Consider the following 15,082-nt stretch of genomic DNA (forward strand, 5'->3'; position numbering starts at 1 on the left):
TCTTGAGGCGGCAAGGGGTTTGAGTCAGAGGCGTCGAACCTCCATTTATTGGTAGAAGGCGGAGGAGAGGAAAAAGACCAACAAGAAGATGAAGTAACTGGGTCATAAATTAGTTAGGGATTTAAGTATTTAAACTAAGGTTAATGAGGGTAAATCGGTAACTTAATCGTATTTCTCACGTTGGACAACTAATATAGATTAAAAGTCAGCCGCATAAGCAGATACATAGGCATATATAGGCTCCATTTCGTCCCATCAGACAATCCGGCTATCCACTTCATCAAGAAACACCAAAATGAAAAAAAAAATGCAAATTTAGACACTGATGTCATTATTTTCACACTAAAATAGAAAAAAAATAGATAAATTCAGACACCAAAAATAATATTATTCCAATTATAATTTTTAATTATTGAATTTACAATTAAATTTTGTCTCAATAATGTAGTTTACTTTTAGTGATTTTATAGTTTGCTTTTAAACTAGATGATTTGACAAATACAAACTAAAGAGCCATTGAATTAAATTTTGAAAGTGAAGTTTTAAGTAATATATGAGGATTAAATAGTAATTTCACAATTTATTAAATTAAAGAGCATGAGGTGTAAATCTCCACACCGAGAAAAGTCAGATACTGCTGCTTCTTTAGCGGTTAAGCCAATTGAAAAGAAAAGAAAAGAAAAAAAGCAGAGGGGAGAGAGATATGGAGAGTAGAGAGGCAGAGGCATCAAGGTCTAAAGAGGAGGAGACGCTTAGCCCGGCAGCTCTGTTGTTTCATGCGCCGCATTTTAACTGTCATATAATAGCAGTTATGGGTTGCAAGATTCCCATCGATCCAACCATCGTCAAGCTTGGATTAGAGCATACTTTGATTAAGCACCCTCGCTTCTCAAGCAAACTGGTATTCTTTTTTCTTTTCTTTATATCTTTCTTCCGTCTTCGGTCTTCTTTTTGCTCTTTTGTTCTTTGATTCAGTTCGATCTCCCATATAACACGATTTAACTTTTATTAGCTTAATCCATAACCATTCTTCAACAGTATTAAGCAGGGAAGAGCTAGAAATTGGAATTTGAGGGGAAAATATATAATAAATAACTTGAACTTGAATAATAATTTTTTAAGACGTAAGCATACTTCGGGTTGAACCGATCAAACTGACTGTATCGAACCATTTTGGTTTGGTCGAGTTTCTTACAAAAAGTTCGGTTTTCAGTTTTAACGGATACACCAAAGTTATATTTTTGGTTGGGTTTTATGAAGCTTAGAAAAACTATTGGTCTAAACCGGAGTCAACCAGAAAGATACATGGAAAACTTACTAAATCGAACCGATTTGATTCGACAGTTTCAATCAGTTTCATTCTAAAAGTTCGATTTGGTTCTGTTAACTTTAACTGTTGCTTTGAACTGAACCCTTATTCACGCACCCTATAATTTTAATTATTATTATTATTATTATTATCAATTTTTATTTTTGAGGGGTGGCCCCACTAGACAAAGAATTTGGTTACAGTCTAGTTAGAATAATCAAAACCTTGACTTTAAACTGAAAATTGAAATGAAAATTCCTCATTTTAGTTTATTTTTATCATGAGAAAATCATTTAAGATTCCTTTTGGATAAATGATCACTTGGAATTATCTGAATTTATATTTGAATTTTAAATATAAAATTATATTCATTAAGCTTTTTAAAATGATCTCACTAAATATAATTAGATTTAATTAATTCAATTAATATTTTTATAGTCAAAATATTACATTTGGTATATCCGAATATAGTCTATACTATATATAAATATAAAAATGGGAATAAAGGGGAATAATGAGATTTTTTATATTGCCTTTTTAAGATATTCTAAAATAACCCTCTAATTAAAAAACCTTAACATATATATATATATATATATATATATATATATATATAATTTGATTTGATATTTTTTTTAATTTTTTTAATAGATAAATACATATAGATAATTAAACATTTGAAAATTTAAAATTTTACTATTATAATCTTATTATTTTTAATTATGTTTTATTTCATTATATTATTATATAAATTAATAATAATAATTTAATATTTTTAATAATTTATTATTATTATTTATTATTTTTATTTACTATTATTGTAATTTATCTTCAACATTATATGAAACTATAAAATAAAACATATATGATGATTTTTATAAATTAATTTGGTATTTAAATCAAAAATAAAAGCATCTATTTTATAATAAAAACTATATGAACCAGTATATTGAAAATAATATAGATGACATATTTCATATTTAAATTGCTATTTTATAAGGAAAAACAAATATATCAATTATTTTTTCAATGAGATATTACAGTATAAAATATATAATTAAAAAAAATTTAATGTATATATAAAAATCATTATATTCATTACAATCTAAATAAAAATTTATACTTTTATCCAAAAAAGAATTTATGCTTTAATTATATAAATAAAAAATTAAATGAATATAAAAATAACGTATAATGAATATAATAAATGTACTTATAATTAAATACGCTTATAATGTAATGTTTTGATTATAAAAAAACATTTTTTCAACTTTTTTTCTATCATATCACATAAAACAACTTGTTTGGTGCGTGTTGGTTCCACCGATGCATTGATAAAGATATACGCTCAGTGTTCATTAACTAATATTCACCAACTTTAAATAAAATGTTACCATTAGTTTAGATTTATTAGACCTCCCTATCGCCAAGATTATAATCACAAATATTTATTACACGGTTTAAAAAAATTAATTCAATTATTATTATTTTTCCATATATACCACTGAAGACTCTAAATATTATATATTAATAATCTCTTAAGATTTTCAAAATAGAATAGATAGTTAGAATTTCTATCTAGAATGTTAAGATTTCAAAATTAATTATTTTCAGACCTTTTCTTCATTGTCCAGTAAATTCAACTAATATTTATTATTTATACGAATTATTCTATAAGCGGCGGCGGATCCACCAGATAAACAGAGAGATGAATTGACTCTTCTTTTTATTTTTTAATTTTTCTAATAAATATATGTAATTTGTTTAAAGTAATCCATAAAGTTTAATTTATTTATATATTTAACCCCTCTTTTTTCAAAAAATTATATATTGATACGGATAAAAATATGTCTAGATCCGCTAATGTCTATAAGGGTATTGTGGGAATGTTAAAAAAAAGATTTCTAAAAATGTAAATGGGACTATTATTTTTGGAACACCCAAAAAGAAAAGTGATAATATAATTTTAAGACTGAGAGTAATTTATTAATTTAATTTCAGTGCTTGGAGGTAGAGATGGTAACAGGTCGGGTACCTGCTTAAATTGCACTATCTGAATCCAAACCCAATTATAAATTAGGCACCAAATTTGTCTCGAGCCCGTTTAAAATTTTATCCTTGATACCCGAATTCATCCTAACTCTGATTATAATTATCCGTTTAAATACCCGAATCTATTTAAATCCTGTTTAGCATTAAAAATATTGTTTATTTTCATTTTTCAAAAATAAAAAGTAAGTAAAAATTATGAACTTATTATTTTGACTTAATAAAAAATATAATATAAATGTTAAATATAATTATAGCATTAATTATAATAAAAAAGGAGTATACATATAATTTTTCTTTTAAAAAAATAATTATTTTAAATGATTTTTAAATATTTATTAAACATGTAATGTATAGGGGTATTTGAGTCCTTAAATCCAAATTCAATACGGGTAGTAAAAAATTACCCAAATCCGTCACAAAACCGTTTATTCACTATCCAAAATTGCTAAAATCGGATCGGTACTCGTTTGGATCGAGTAAAATTATCATCCTTGCTTAAAGGCTTCTAGGGAATATTGCTAAGGGTAAGAAACCAACATTGGACTTTATAATGCCGTTGAAACCAATCATCATAATGCTTACTTGCTAAGGCTTAATTACTATTTCAAAAATACATTATTTAATCTATTAAATTTGAAAATTTATATTATTTAAATTATTTAATGTATAAAATTATTTTAGACATTGTTATAATTTTATTACAATCTTTTAAATTCAACTATTTTTCCATCAATTTATTCTCTAAAATACCTATCTACTCCATATGCTGTACTAACCATCTTTTTCTTTTTTCCATGTGAAAAAAAAATAAAAAAAAGGTGATCAAAAGCAGGAAAATGAAATGGACACCAACAACTGTAAATGTACAAGATCATGTAATTGTACCAAATTTAGATAATAAAATAGAGTCTCCTAACCAATTTATTGAAGACTACATTTCCCACCTAACCACAATACCAATGGACTCATCAAAACCATTATGGGAACTTCACCTTCTCAACCTCAAAAGCTCATATGCAGAAGCTATTGGGATTTTCAAAATCCACCACTCAATTGGTGATGGAGCTTCATTAATGTCTCTTCTCTTGGCTTGTACTAGAAAAACTTCTGATCCTGAGGCCTTGCCTACCATTCCAATGCAAAAAAGAGCTTCTGCTTCTAATTCTAGTACTGCCTCTGCCTCTGCCTCTGCCTCTGCCTCATCAAATGGGCTTCAGAAATTGTTTTGGAACATTTTCATGATATTGAAATTGGTTTGGAATACTTTGGTGGATTTGATTTTATTTGTGTCTACAATTTTGTTCTTGAAAGATACAAAAACCCCTTTTAAAGGCGAATCTGGGGTTGATTTGAAGCCTAAGAGATTTGTGTATCGCTCAGTTAGCTTGGATGATATCAAGCTTGTCAAGAACAAAATGAACATGGTAAGTCCTTTTCTTTGTTGTTTTCCCTCCCTTTTTAATCAAATTGCTTGTGTTTTATGTTAAATATCAAAATTTGTAATTTCGTACTAATAATTTTACTTCACAACATCCTAACATATACATGGATAGAAAAAATTGATTCTTTTTAGGCTGAATACATAATTTAACTCTTGAAATTTAACCAAAACAAAAAAAAAAAAAAGTGTCACCCTAAACTTAAAATCGACCTTGTGACGTCCTCAATTTCTCTGTTTGTAATAATCTCATATTTCTCTTTTATATGCAAAATATTAATTTGATATGTGTATAATACAACTTTTGAAAAAATAATTTTTACATTTTTTAACTAACAAGTAAGTGTTTAATCAATTTAATTTTATTAGTTGAAGTGTTCAATAGGTTAAATAAAAGTTGAAGATGCCACAAAGTTTTTCGTAAAAGGTAGATCGGTGAATTTATATATTGAGTCATTTTTTTTAGGCCAAAAACATAAATGAGCCCCTTAACTTTGCAATTTTAATCTTGTGGCACCTTGAACTTCATGAATGACCGATGATGCACTTGAACTTGCAAATTTTGATAACATTGCACACATTTCCATACTAATAACAATAGCTTTTAAGATTCTTATGTAAAATATTGATTTGATGTGTAGTTAGCATAATTGACCTAATTTTGCAAGTTGAAGTGCTCAATAAAATAATTATGCAAGTTGAAGTGTTTAATAAATGAAGTTTTATAAGTTGAAGTTTTTAATAGGTTAAAGTAAAAGTTGAGAGTGCCGCAGGTTAAAGTAATAAAATTTAAGCGTGAATGTATGTATTCAGACATTCTTTTTATGGTACTACTTAGGAGTGTGCAAAACTACAGACTGAATGGAACCGAAAACCGAACCGGCCCATTTCGATTAGTTTCAGTCAGATGTTCAAGATAGGTTCGGTTAATCAGTTTATTCAGTTTGAATCGAATTTGTTGTTTGGTTTGAGGCAGTTGCATAGAAAATCATCGGTTGAGCTTAAAACCAAATCAAAATGGCAAAAATCCACAAAAATAGACCAAACCGACTGGTCGGTTTGGTTTAGATGCAAATTTGGATTCGATTTATTGTAAAAAAAGTTTAGTTTTATTTTATTGCTTCTCGGTTCGGTTTGAATCGAATTGACTGTTTGCTCAACCCAGTATTGCCAAATAATGGGGTATCTCATTCCCCTCATCACCCATAAAGGGTATGATTCTTTCTAATTGCTAGTCGACACCAGCTAGAAACAGCAAAAGTAAGGGTCTAGTACTTTTTTTTTTGGGAATCATTAAAGTTTTAGAACATTGAAATGTAACGGTGTTATCGAGTGGTTACCATAAAGCTTTATTAAAGAAATATTTTTTGAAACAAAAAAAAAAAAAAAATTTAGGGATTTAACTTTGATACTTCTTGTCTTTTAAAAGACTTTTAATCCACAAAAGAAGAATATATTTTTTCTAGAAAAGAGAATCCATTTGAAACACATTTAGAGGGATTTTAAAATCGATATGTTTGAAAGAAGAATTTCAGACAAAACCTAAATCATTTTTGTTACTAAATGCAGTCTTAAATTATTTATTTTGACTCCATTACTGTATTGATGCTTTTCTCTTTCCTGTTATATTGTGATTAATTTAGTAGACAATCAATGATGTTATACTGGGAATAACGCAAGCTGGTCTTTCAAGATACCTCAACCACCAATTTGGTAAGTTCTTTTATGTCTTTTTTTTTTTTTTTTAATTTTTAAACTGCCAGTATCCGGATCCCATTATCAGGGACAACCTAATCCGGCTTGGGATTAATTGTATATAATTTCTTCTTCGTTTTATAAGGAATCATTAGGTGATCAAATTAGGAAAAAGTTAGTGCTTTGACATTGAAACTACAAATAATTTTTTCATATCCTTGATTAAGCTTGAAACTTAAAACCTTATAATTTCTAAAGACAAATACCATTAAATCAAAACTTGATGACACATTAAAGCATAGTGAGCTAATGATCGGTACATATTATAACAATTAAACTTATTCGGTTTATATAAAGTGGGAATTTTTTGTTTTTTGGCAAGGTTCTCAAAAGGGTGAGGGTGTAGTATTGAGAAATGTGGTTAAGGCAAATGCGAGGGTTCATGGGGGTTGCCTAATACTTTAAGGCTTTATGAAGCAATGACTATCGAAGATTCTAGGGCTTTGGTTTTTTGAAGCTTGGATTCTCAAGCTGACTTAAGGATCTTGGTTCATGGTTATGTCATGCATGGTTATGTTTATGCATGCATGGATATGAATAAAACACTTATAGTAAGTCAGGTCTAAGATGCTAGGGCTATATTATTTGAAATTATGATAGTGCGGCCTGAGAGTTTAGGTTTTTAGCATTTGAAGGATCAAGTTCTTCATGTTTGAACGGTTCTTAATCCAAGGGATATGTGTGCTTGATCGAAGTGTGCATGCATGGTTATGAAAAAAATCAGTTTTCATGACATCTGTCACAGGACGATTTGTACAACCTAGGGTCAGGATATATGGCCATTAGATGAAAAATAATAAGGTGGTTTGGTTTAATAGGGTTCCATCACAGTAGAGTAGATATATGTCTAACCGAATGTGAAATAAGGAGTTTCGCTTACATCCAACAGTACAACGTACTCATTGCACCTTAGAAAGATTGAGGATTCGTGGCCAGTTGAGTATTTTTGCTACTTCTCAACAGCCTCAAGGAACAACAGTTGTTGAAGTGGAATTATTGAAAAATCATTAAGTTTACTTAGGTTTTTATACAATAGTGATGAATGTGAAATTAAGATTTAATTGAAGATAAAAAAGAAATTACTTTGAAAAATAATAATAAGATTATATATTTTCAACCTAAATAGTAGTACATTTAATTTTCTTATTTTAGAAAAAGAGGAATCGCCAGCTATGAAGCCCCTACCCGAGCACATAGTCCAATTTGCTAGAGGAATCATAATGCGCATTTGGTTGGGTTCATGGAAGAGCTTATTTAAGTCTAACTGTTGCTTTGAAGATGAGTCCCCAATTAAAATTTAATTTGGGGGAAAAATTTAAGAAAAATCCCCAATTAAATCCAATTTAATATTATCCCAATAAAAAAATGCACTAGTACTAGAAACAAATATAGGTTTAGCGACTAGGTTTTCGGTTTAAGCAGTTTGAAATTTGGTCAATATTAAAACTTGATTCACGAAAGCAATTTTGATGAACTGAAATCGGAAAAAGTGAAATGCATGGCAATTCCAGTTTTATGCATGAACATTAATTATAAATATTCATCCAAAGCTATAAAGAGAAAGTGAAATCAGATTTCAAAAAATATCTAGGGAGTATCAACACTAATTCCTTTTGAGGATTATAAGATGATCACACATCAACTAAAAACATAAAATAAAGAAATGAAAAAGCACAAGGAGGAGGAGAATGTTAGTTTTAGTTGATTTAGTGAATAATTCGAGACTCGAATGTCGAGTTTGCCTGTATAAATTATAATCAGTTCTTTCTGTAGTGAAACGTGGATATTTTAATATTTTTATAATATTTTGGAATTTATGTTTATCAAGTGATGATTAAAAGAAGAAAAAGAAGAGAGGATGAGATGAGTTTATAATATTCCGAAGTTTATACCTTTGCTTGTTGTCAATTGGGTAGAGTCTTGCCTTATTTCTTTAGTGGACAATATATTCCCAGTGCAAAGCTTTAGGTTGGAGAAACCAAAGAGGTTCTAAATCCAAAAACAAATTAAAGTTTAGCAACCAAGGAGGTCTAAATCAAAGGAATAGGAACCAAGGAGACCATAAAACAAAAGAAAAGAAAAATAGAAAAGATTGGAAAAAGTAAGTTCTGGAGTGTTCAACCTTGCTTACTTATAATGCATTAAGAGGCGGACTAGGGAGAAGAGAGAGAAAAGCTTTATGATAGCTCAACCAATTCTTTTCTAGTGTCTTTTAAGGTGAAGGAAGAGGAGTTCTATTCAAAGGAGAAGGTTGGAGGGTGAAAATCCTAATTTTCCGATGTGAGATTGTATAAAACAGCTGAAAGAGGGAAAAATCATACCAGATCGAACAATAGCCATTATGAGGCTTTAGGAAGTCTCCAAGGACCATTTTACGACACCAAAAGTGATCTGGCTAGTCAACGCAGGGTCTGAGCTGGTCGATTCGATTCAGCCTCTAGTTTGCACATTTATTCCGTGATTTGAACTTGTTTTAAGTCAAATTTTGGCATGCCATATGCCTTTGGAAAAATCTGGACGTCTAGCTTCTAACTCAACTTGAATCGCTCAAAAAGTTTCTTTGTAGCCCGAGTTAACGGTTTAATGCCCAATTCATATATGATTTGAATAGTTTTTTACCGAGTTGATTTGTAATAATTAACACATGCGGTCGAATACATAAATTTGCTTCTAAAGTATACGCATTTAATTGTGACATTTTTAAGTTTATAGGACCTATCGTGCTCCTGAAGTTTTATTTTTTTAATATCGAAATTGCTGTAGCCAATTTAATAAATTTGCATGGTCTTCAAATGCGCCTACATGGTAAATCCCTTATGACACATGGTACAAGTCAGCTTCCAACTCAGATTTTTTCTATTTCTTTAAAAATATTTTTTATCTTTTTTTGTTTATTTTTAGAACCAATCTCATCTCCGTTTCTTTTCTCTTTTCTTCTTCCTCATCTGGACCATATCTTTTTTTGTTTTTTTTGGGAATTATTTTCATTTATTGGTGACAACGATGAAGATTTTATATCATCAAAATAATCTTTCTCATCATTTGATGAAGATGAGTTCTCTCTTCAATGCTTGCCATTTTCTTTAGTAACAACTGATTTCCTTTCTTAGATGCCACTGCACACTCAATTACATTTTTAAGCTCTTGCTGATTTAGTGGTTTTACCATGTAAAAAATAAAGCTCTGCAAATCCAGTTCGGAAATTCAACCTATAATGTGTCAAAAGTTAGGTTATAAGTTATAAACCATCAGAAAAGTAGGAACAGGTGCAGCATCAATAGCATTTTGGGGCTGAATGAAGTGTTGTGACAACAATAGCAGTAGCAACCGAAATGAATAGAACAAGCCCATGTTACGAAATTTCTGTATTTTGGTTTTTGAGCAAAATTATCTCTTGATCTTATTTTTGTAGATATTCATCTTGTGTTTAATAAAATGTCAAAGAGAGAGATTTTATTTTGTTTGATGCTAGAGATGAAGAGACGGTAGAAGAAGTTTATTTTTGGAAACATTTCAAGGTAGTTACTTTCCTTTGAGCGCGTGATGCTCACGCGTGCTTTGCCAACAGGCAAGGTGCAAGTTTGATATTAAAAGCATATAATTTTAGGGAGTATAATAGGTCTATGTAAACTTAAAGATGCTAGAAAATTAAATGCGTAAATATCATGGACAAATTTGTGTGTTGGACCATATATCTAATGTGTTGGACACATATATCTAATTGGCGATAAAGGGTATGAAACTCATTTGCTCTTTTTCTCAAATAAAATGATATTTTTCTCAAATAAAGGATATTTCTCTTATTTTCATTTAATACTTTTACCTTTCTTAAAAGGTTAAAAAATATATGTATTATTTATCATGTGCGAGGTCTATTGAAAACCACTCTAATATTATTAACATAGAAATAATTATTATTATTTAAAATTTTGACTTTATTTTATTGAAATTATAATATAATATTTATTTTAAATAATTTAGTAAAATATTATTACAAAGAATTTTAAATATTTTTTTCCCATTTTAAGCAAATTTTACTAATTGCAATTTATTTTAAATAATAATTTTTTAATGACTATTAATATTAACTTATTATATATAGGGTTTGAACTATGGTTTGATATATATATATATATATATATATATATTTCTGTTGCTAAATACTAAAAATTTGTTGCTCACATTTAATTTTGCCGCCTATTTATGCTGCTTAAAATTTTATAATTGAGTGAAGGAATTCCTATTGTTAATTACAAAATTTCACTGCTAAATTTTCTTTTTACCATCCATGCATGCCATCTGAAGATTTTTTTTTTTTTTTTTTTTTTTTTTTTTTTTTTTTTTTTTTTTTTTGAAGTTCGTCTCTAGTTAGTCGTTAATCTATCATTAGAATAACAAAGGATTAGCAATATAAAAATATCCAACGACTAAAATCAGTTTGTAATCAGACATTAAATTGTGAAATATGTGCGAATTTATGGTGCGTGTTTTACCAATGGATTCAAATCCATCCCTAGAAGATGTTAGGTGCCGACATTTGGCGCCTTTACTTACTAATGGAATTCAAATCCATCATTAAATTCCTCAATAAAATTATGTAATTTTTTTAATTTTAAAACTAAATTTTATGTTGCTGTCCGATCGCTAAATGTTGAAACCTTATTGTAACGCTGTATATTAAAAGTTTGATTTTGTACACGTTAAAACCCAATTACATGATGAAATAATGTAAGTTCATATGATAAGCAGGTAAGAATGAGAAAGATGGGGATCGAAAGCACAAGAAAATTAGTCTTCAAAAGAGCATCCGTCTTAGAGCAACTGTTCTTGTTAATCTAAGACCAGTTGTAGGCATCCAGGTGATTTTATTTTTCTTTCTCCCTTTTTATTTTCAATTAGGTTCCATTTAATTCTAATTACAGAGCCGCAGTTTTTTAATCTTTAGTTAATGTTGAGTAAATGAACAGACATTGGCTGAGTTAATGGGTAAGGAGTCAAAAGGGAAATGGGGATGGGGCAATTCTATAGGATACATTATGGTGCCCTTTACAATTGCCTTACAAGATGATCCTTTAGACTATATTCGAAAGGCTAAAGCTACAATTGATAGAAAGAAACTCTCATTGGAAGCTATCTTCACATTTCAAATTGCCAAGCTTGTGATCATGACCTTCGGACATAAGGTACTAACATTTTCCAATTATTTGATTCATTTCAATAAAGAAAACAAGATGATATGATAATGTATGGGATTAAGATGGGTAATTGCAGGTAGCAGGTGCAATAGCGCACAGATTTCTTTCCAACACAACGCTGGCATTTTCCAATGTGGTTGGTCCGCTAGAAGATATTAGCTTTTATGGTCATCCAATTGATTTCCTTGCACCCAGTGTTTACGGCCATCCTCATGTACGTATCCCTTTCACCAATTATCTATCCGTCTATAAATGTATTGGAAAAACAACATTGCAATCGTTAAAAATGCCCTTCCTAAATTTATAAATTGAAAAAATATCATTAAGGATTTTAATTTTAGTTATTAAAAAATAATAATAATTAATTTGATTGTTTATATTAATTTCGTATTTAAATATAAATTTTATTGGATAAATCAAGAAATTATATTAAATTTAGTAAAAATATAATATTTTTAAAATTTTAATTTTATTGGTTGTATTAATTTTTTTTAAAATCTAAATTCTATTGGATAAAATAAAAAATTATTTTATATGCTAAATAGTAAGAAGAAACATATATGAAAAAACAAAGAAAATTTTAGTTACACTTTTAAAAATGTCATTTTTCTGGGTCTGATTCCGAATTATTTTCATATGCTGCAACAATTGTCGTAGCAACCAAACACAAATGCAAAGAGAGAAGGATGAAAAAAAAAAAAAAACAAATTTAATCTTTTAGACCAATCTAGCCCCTGTTAAAATGGTTAGATTTAATTTTTTAAGCCCTTTTAAAATTTTGCAAATTAATAAATTAATTCAATTGAACATGATTGACATTTCTCCCTTCTTAGTTTAAAATTTTTAGTAATAAACTAATTATTGAAAATAGTATCAAACTTTTTCAACATTTCTAAATAGAATTTTAAAATCCATAAAAGCATAATTTCTTCTAACATAGTAAATTTATACAACTTGTATTATAACTTTATTTTGTTCAAAATGAGAAATATATGGAATTCATTTGCATAGCCTGGTAATAAAAGTCAATTTAAAATTTCAAATTAATATATATTTATGAACTCAAAATCACCAATTAAGTTAAAAAAAGATAAAATATATTTCATATGTCGTTTTCTTCTGTTTCATATTTAATTAATTTTTTAATAAATTATATAGCCCAACCCTAACTATGGTCTTAATGCCTATAATATAGTGAAGAATCGGTGGGTAAATTGACTAAAAATGTTAAATTTGATCTTTTAATCATTTTAAACAAGTTTATGAGCTAAATTGATCCAAAATGTTAAATATAATCTTTTTAATCATTCTAAACATGTTTAAGAGGTTGAATTGGCCGAAAAAGGTCAAATTTGATCTTTTTTTTTTTTTTTTATCTCACTAAACAAGTTCAGAGGCTAAATTACCTTTACTCCTTATATTTTTTCGATTATTATAATTATCATTGTCATTTTTCTTCTTCTTAACAACAGGCATTGACCATTCATTTCCAAAGCTATTCCAATAAAATGACCATTGTTATCGCAGTTGATCCAGATGTGATTTCAAACCCTCACAAGCTTTGCGACCATCTTGAGGAATCTCTAAATATTATCAAGGATGTTCTTCTAGATAAAGGACATGATGCTGCATAATTTTCCCTCAACATTTTTTTTTCCAACTTCAATATAATGTATATCAACTTTTGACCAACTTAATTTAGTTGTCTTATGCTTTTCACGACATAAAAAGTTGTTAATTATATTTTTCATGTACTAAGTATGCCAACTCTAAATCCCAATTAGGAACCTTAATTCTCAAATTAGAAATTTCTTCATGAATGGGATAGCGAATCCTAACATAATACTTAACTAGGAGTATGAACCAAAGGTATCTAGGTGAAAGAAGGAATACCACAAAGATTAATTATCTTTGATAATTTCCTAAGCAATTCAATGAAGAATCAAAGAAAATTCTTCTCTCTTGAATTTGATTGCTTAATACACATAAATTGAAATTTCTATATATCCTTTACAATACTAAAAATTAAGTATGTATAACCTGGGAAACCCTAAAAACTAAATAAAATATAAAATCAAATTTAATTAAGTCCAATTATACTAATTCAAACATAAAGCTATCCTATTTAAATAAGTTCAATTATACTAATTCAAATATAAAACCAAGTAAAAGACTTAATGCCCACATGTTTGGATCATCTTAATTAACATTGGATCTTCTTTCAAGTCCATCTGTTCACTAGGGAAATTGTAGATCCTCATTATCACCATGGGCTTGTCTTGACACATCTGTAGATGCTCAAATTTTGCTCATAATGGCTTAGTGATGATAAACTGTTTTTAACATAAGTTTGGATCATGATTCCTGATCGTTTCGGTTTTTGGACCAATGGTCTGTGGCTGAGATAATACACGTGTTTAACCATTTTTACTTTTTCGAGTTACTGGGCATTTCGCGATAAAACTGGGTTCGAGAAGCGCTTCGGGCCTGCCCAACGCACTTTTTAGTGCATCGTCTCATTTTGCGTGCCACCTGGTTCGTCTCAGCAAAAATGGGCCAGCCTGATTTTGAGGCCCACCAGTGGCGTTTTGCCACATAAGCCCTAAAATAGGGTAACACATTCTCATTTGCCTATAAATAGGGCATTAGGAATTGTGTAAAGGGGAGGACTTTTTTCAAAACTCAACCAAGAATCAAAGCAAAACTTGTGTTTTCTCTTTGATCTAGGTTGTCATTCATCCATCTTTTGATCATAAAATCCTTAAGTATTCATTGAAAAGTCCATAAACACGTTCATTTAGTCTTAAACTCGGATTTGTGGATCAAAAACTTAATTTTTGGGTTTCTTTTATCCATTCTCACATAAAATCTTTGAAAATCTTCAAAAAGTAGTTTCTGAGAGCTATTATTAATTCTCTTTCCTTTTTCTTCCTCTTTATTTTGGTGATAAATCACTAGAATTCCGAGATCAACCAAAAAGAGGAAGTCTGTATTGAAGTGGCATGCTGAGAACCACAGTTGCGTGCGCCACTACGTGTGGCGTGTTGGCTCAAGGGTCAAATATTAATCTCAAGATTTTGATGATTAAAACAAAACAAATAAATTTAAATTATATTATTTGCGCTAATAATTTTTTATGCAGATTACATATGGAAAGTAATAAATGACAAGGCAAGTCCTACAAATTCAAGGATTGTGAAGACATTTGAAGACCTAGTGGTTAGACTTTTAGGATTCATTGTAGGATAGAGAGAACATCCAATTATAAGCACAAAAATTAATTTATTCTCACTTTATCAAAAAGGTTTTTCGAAACTATCTCTTTAAAAATCA

At 29.0% G+C, this 15,082-nt stretch overlaps 1 protein-coding gene across 3 annotated transcripts; it reads left to right on the plus strand.

Moving 5' to 3' along the window:
• The first annotated feature begins 617 nt into the window (after positions 1-617).
• On the plus strand, positions 618-13,499 carry LOC105646471 (wax ester synthase/diacylglycerol acyltransferase 11). 3 transcript variants are annotated; one of them, XM_012232332.4, is made up of 7 exons: positions 620-901; positions 4,180-4,785; positions 6,446-6,512; positions 11,304-11,413; positions 11,522-11,737; positions 11,826-11,963; positions 13,277-13,499. In XM_012232332.4, exons 1-7 carry the CDS (start codon positions 704-706, stop codon positions 13,289-13,291), a joined length of 1,350 nt encoding a protein of 449 aa, XP_012087722.1. In that variant the 5' UTR covers positions 620-703; the 3' UTR covers positions 13,292-13,499. The 3 variants fall into 3 exon arrangements, with proteins under 3 accessions (XP_020539928.1, XP_012087722.1, XP_012087721.1); XM_012232331.4 differs by having other exon boundaries at positions 621-901; positions 13,222-13,499; XM_020684269.3 differs by lacking the exon at positions 13,277-13,499 and having other exon boundaries at positions 618-901; positions 11,812-11,949.
• The last annotated feature ends 1,583 nt before the right edge of the window (positions 13,500-15,082 follow it).

Source organism: Jatropha curcas, chromosome 5 (assembly GCF_041381405.1).
Source record: "Jatropha curcas cultivar XTBG-Jc1 chromosome 5, XTBG_Jcur_1.0, whole genome shotgun sequence".
In the NCBI taxonomy this organism is placed as follows: Eukaryota; Viridiplantae; Streptophyta; class Magnoliopsida; order Malpighiales; family Euphorbiaceae; genus Jatropha; species Jatropha curcas.

Bases quoted from the DNA above. Each gene is read 5' to 3' on its own strand.
- LOC105646471 (XM_012232331.4), top strand. From the start codon at position 704: ATGGAGAGTAGAGAGGCAGAGGCATCAAGGTCTAAAGAGGAGGAGACG. The intron at 4,786-6,445 runs GTAAGTCCTTTT...TTAATTTAGTAG, and splicing joins TCAAGAACAAAATGAACATG to ACAATCAATGATGTTATACT. The intron at 11,414-11,521 runs GTGATTTTATTT...GTAAATGAACAG, and splicing joins GACCAGTTGTAGGCATCCAG to ACATTGGCTGAGTTAATGGG.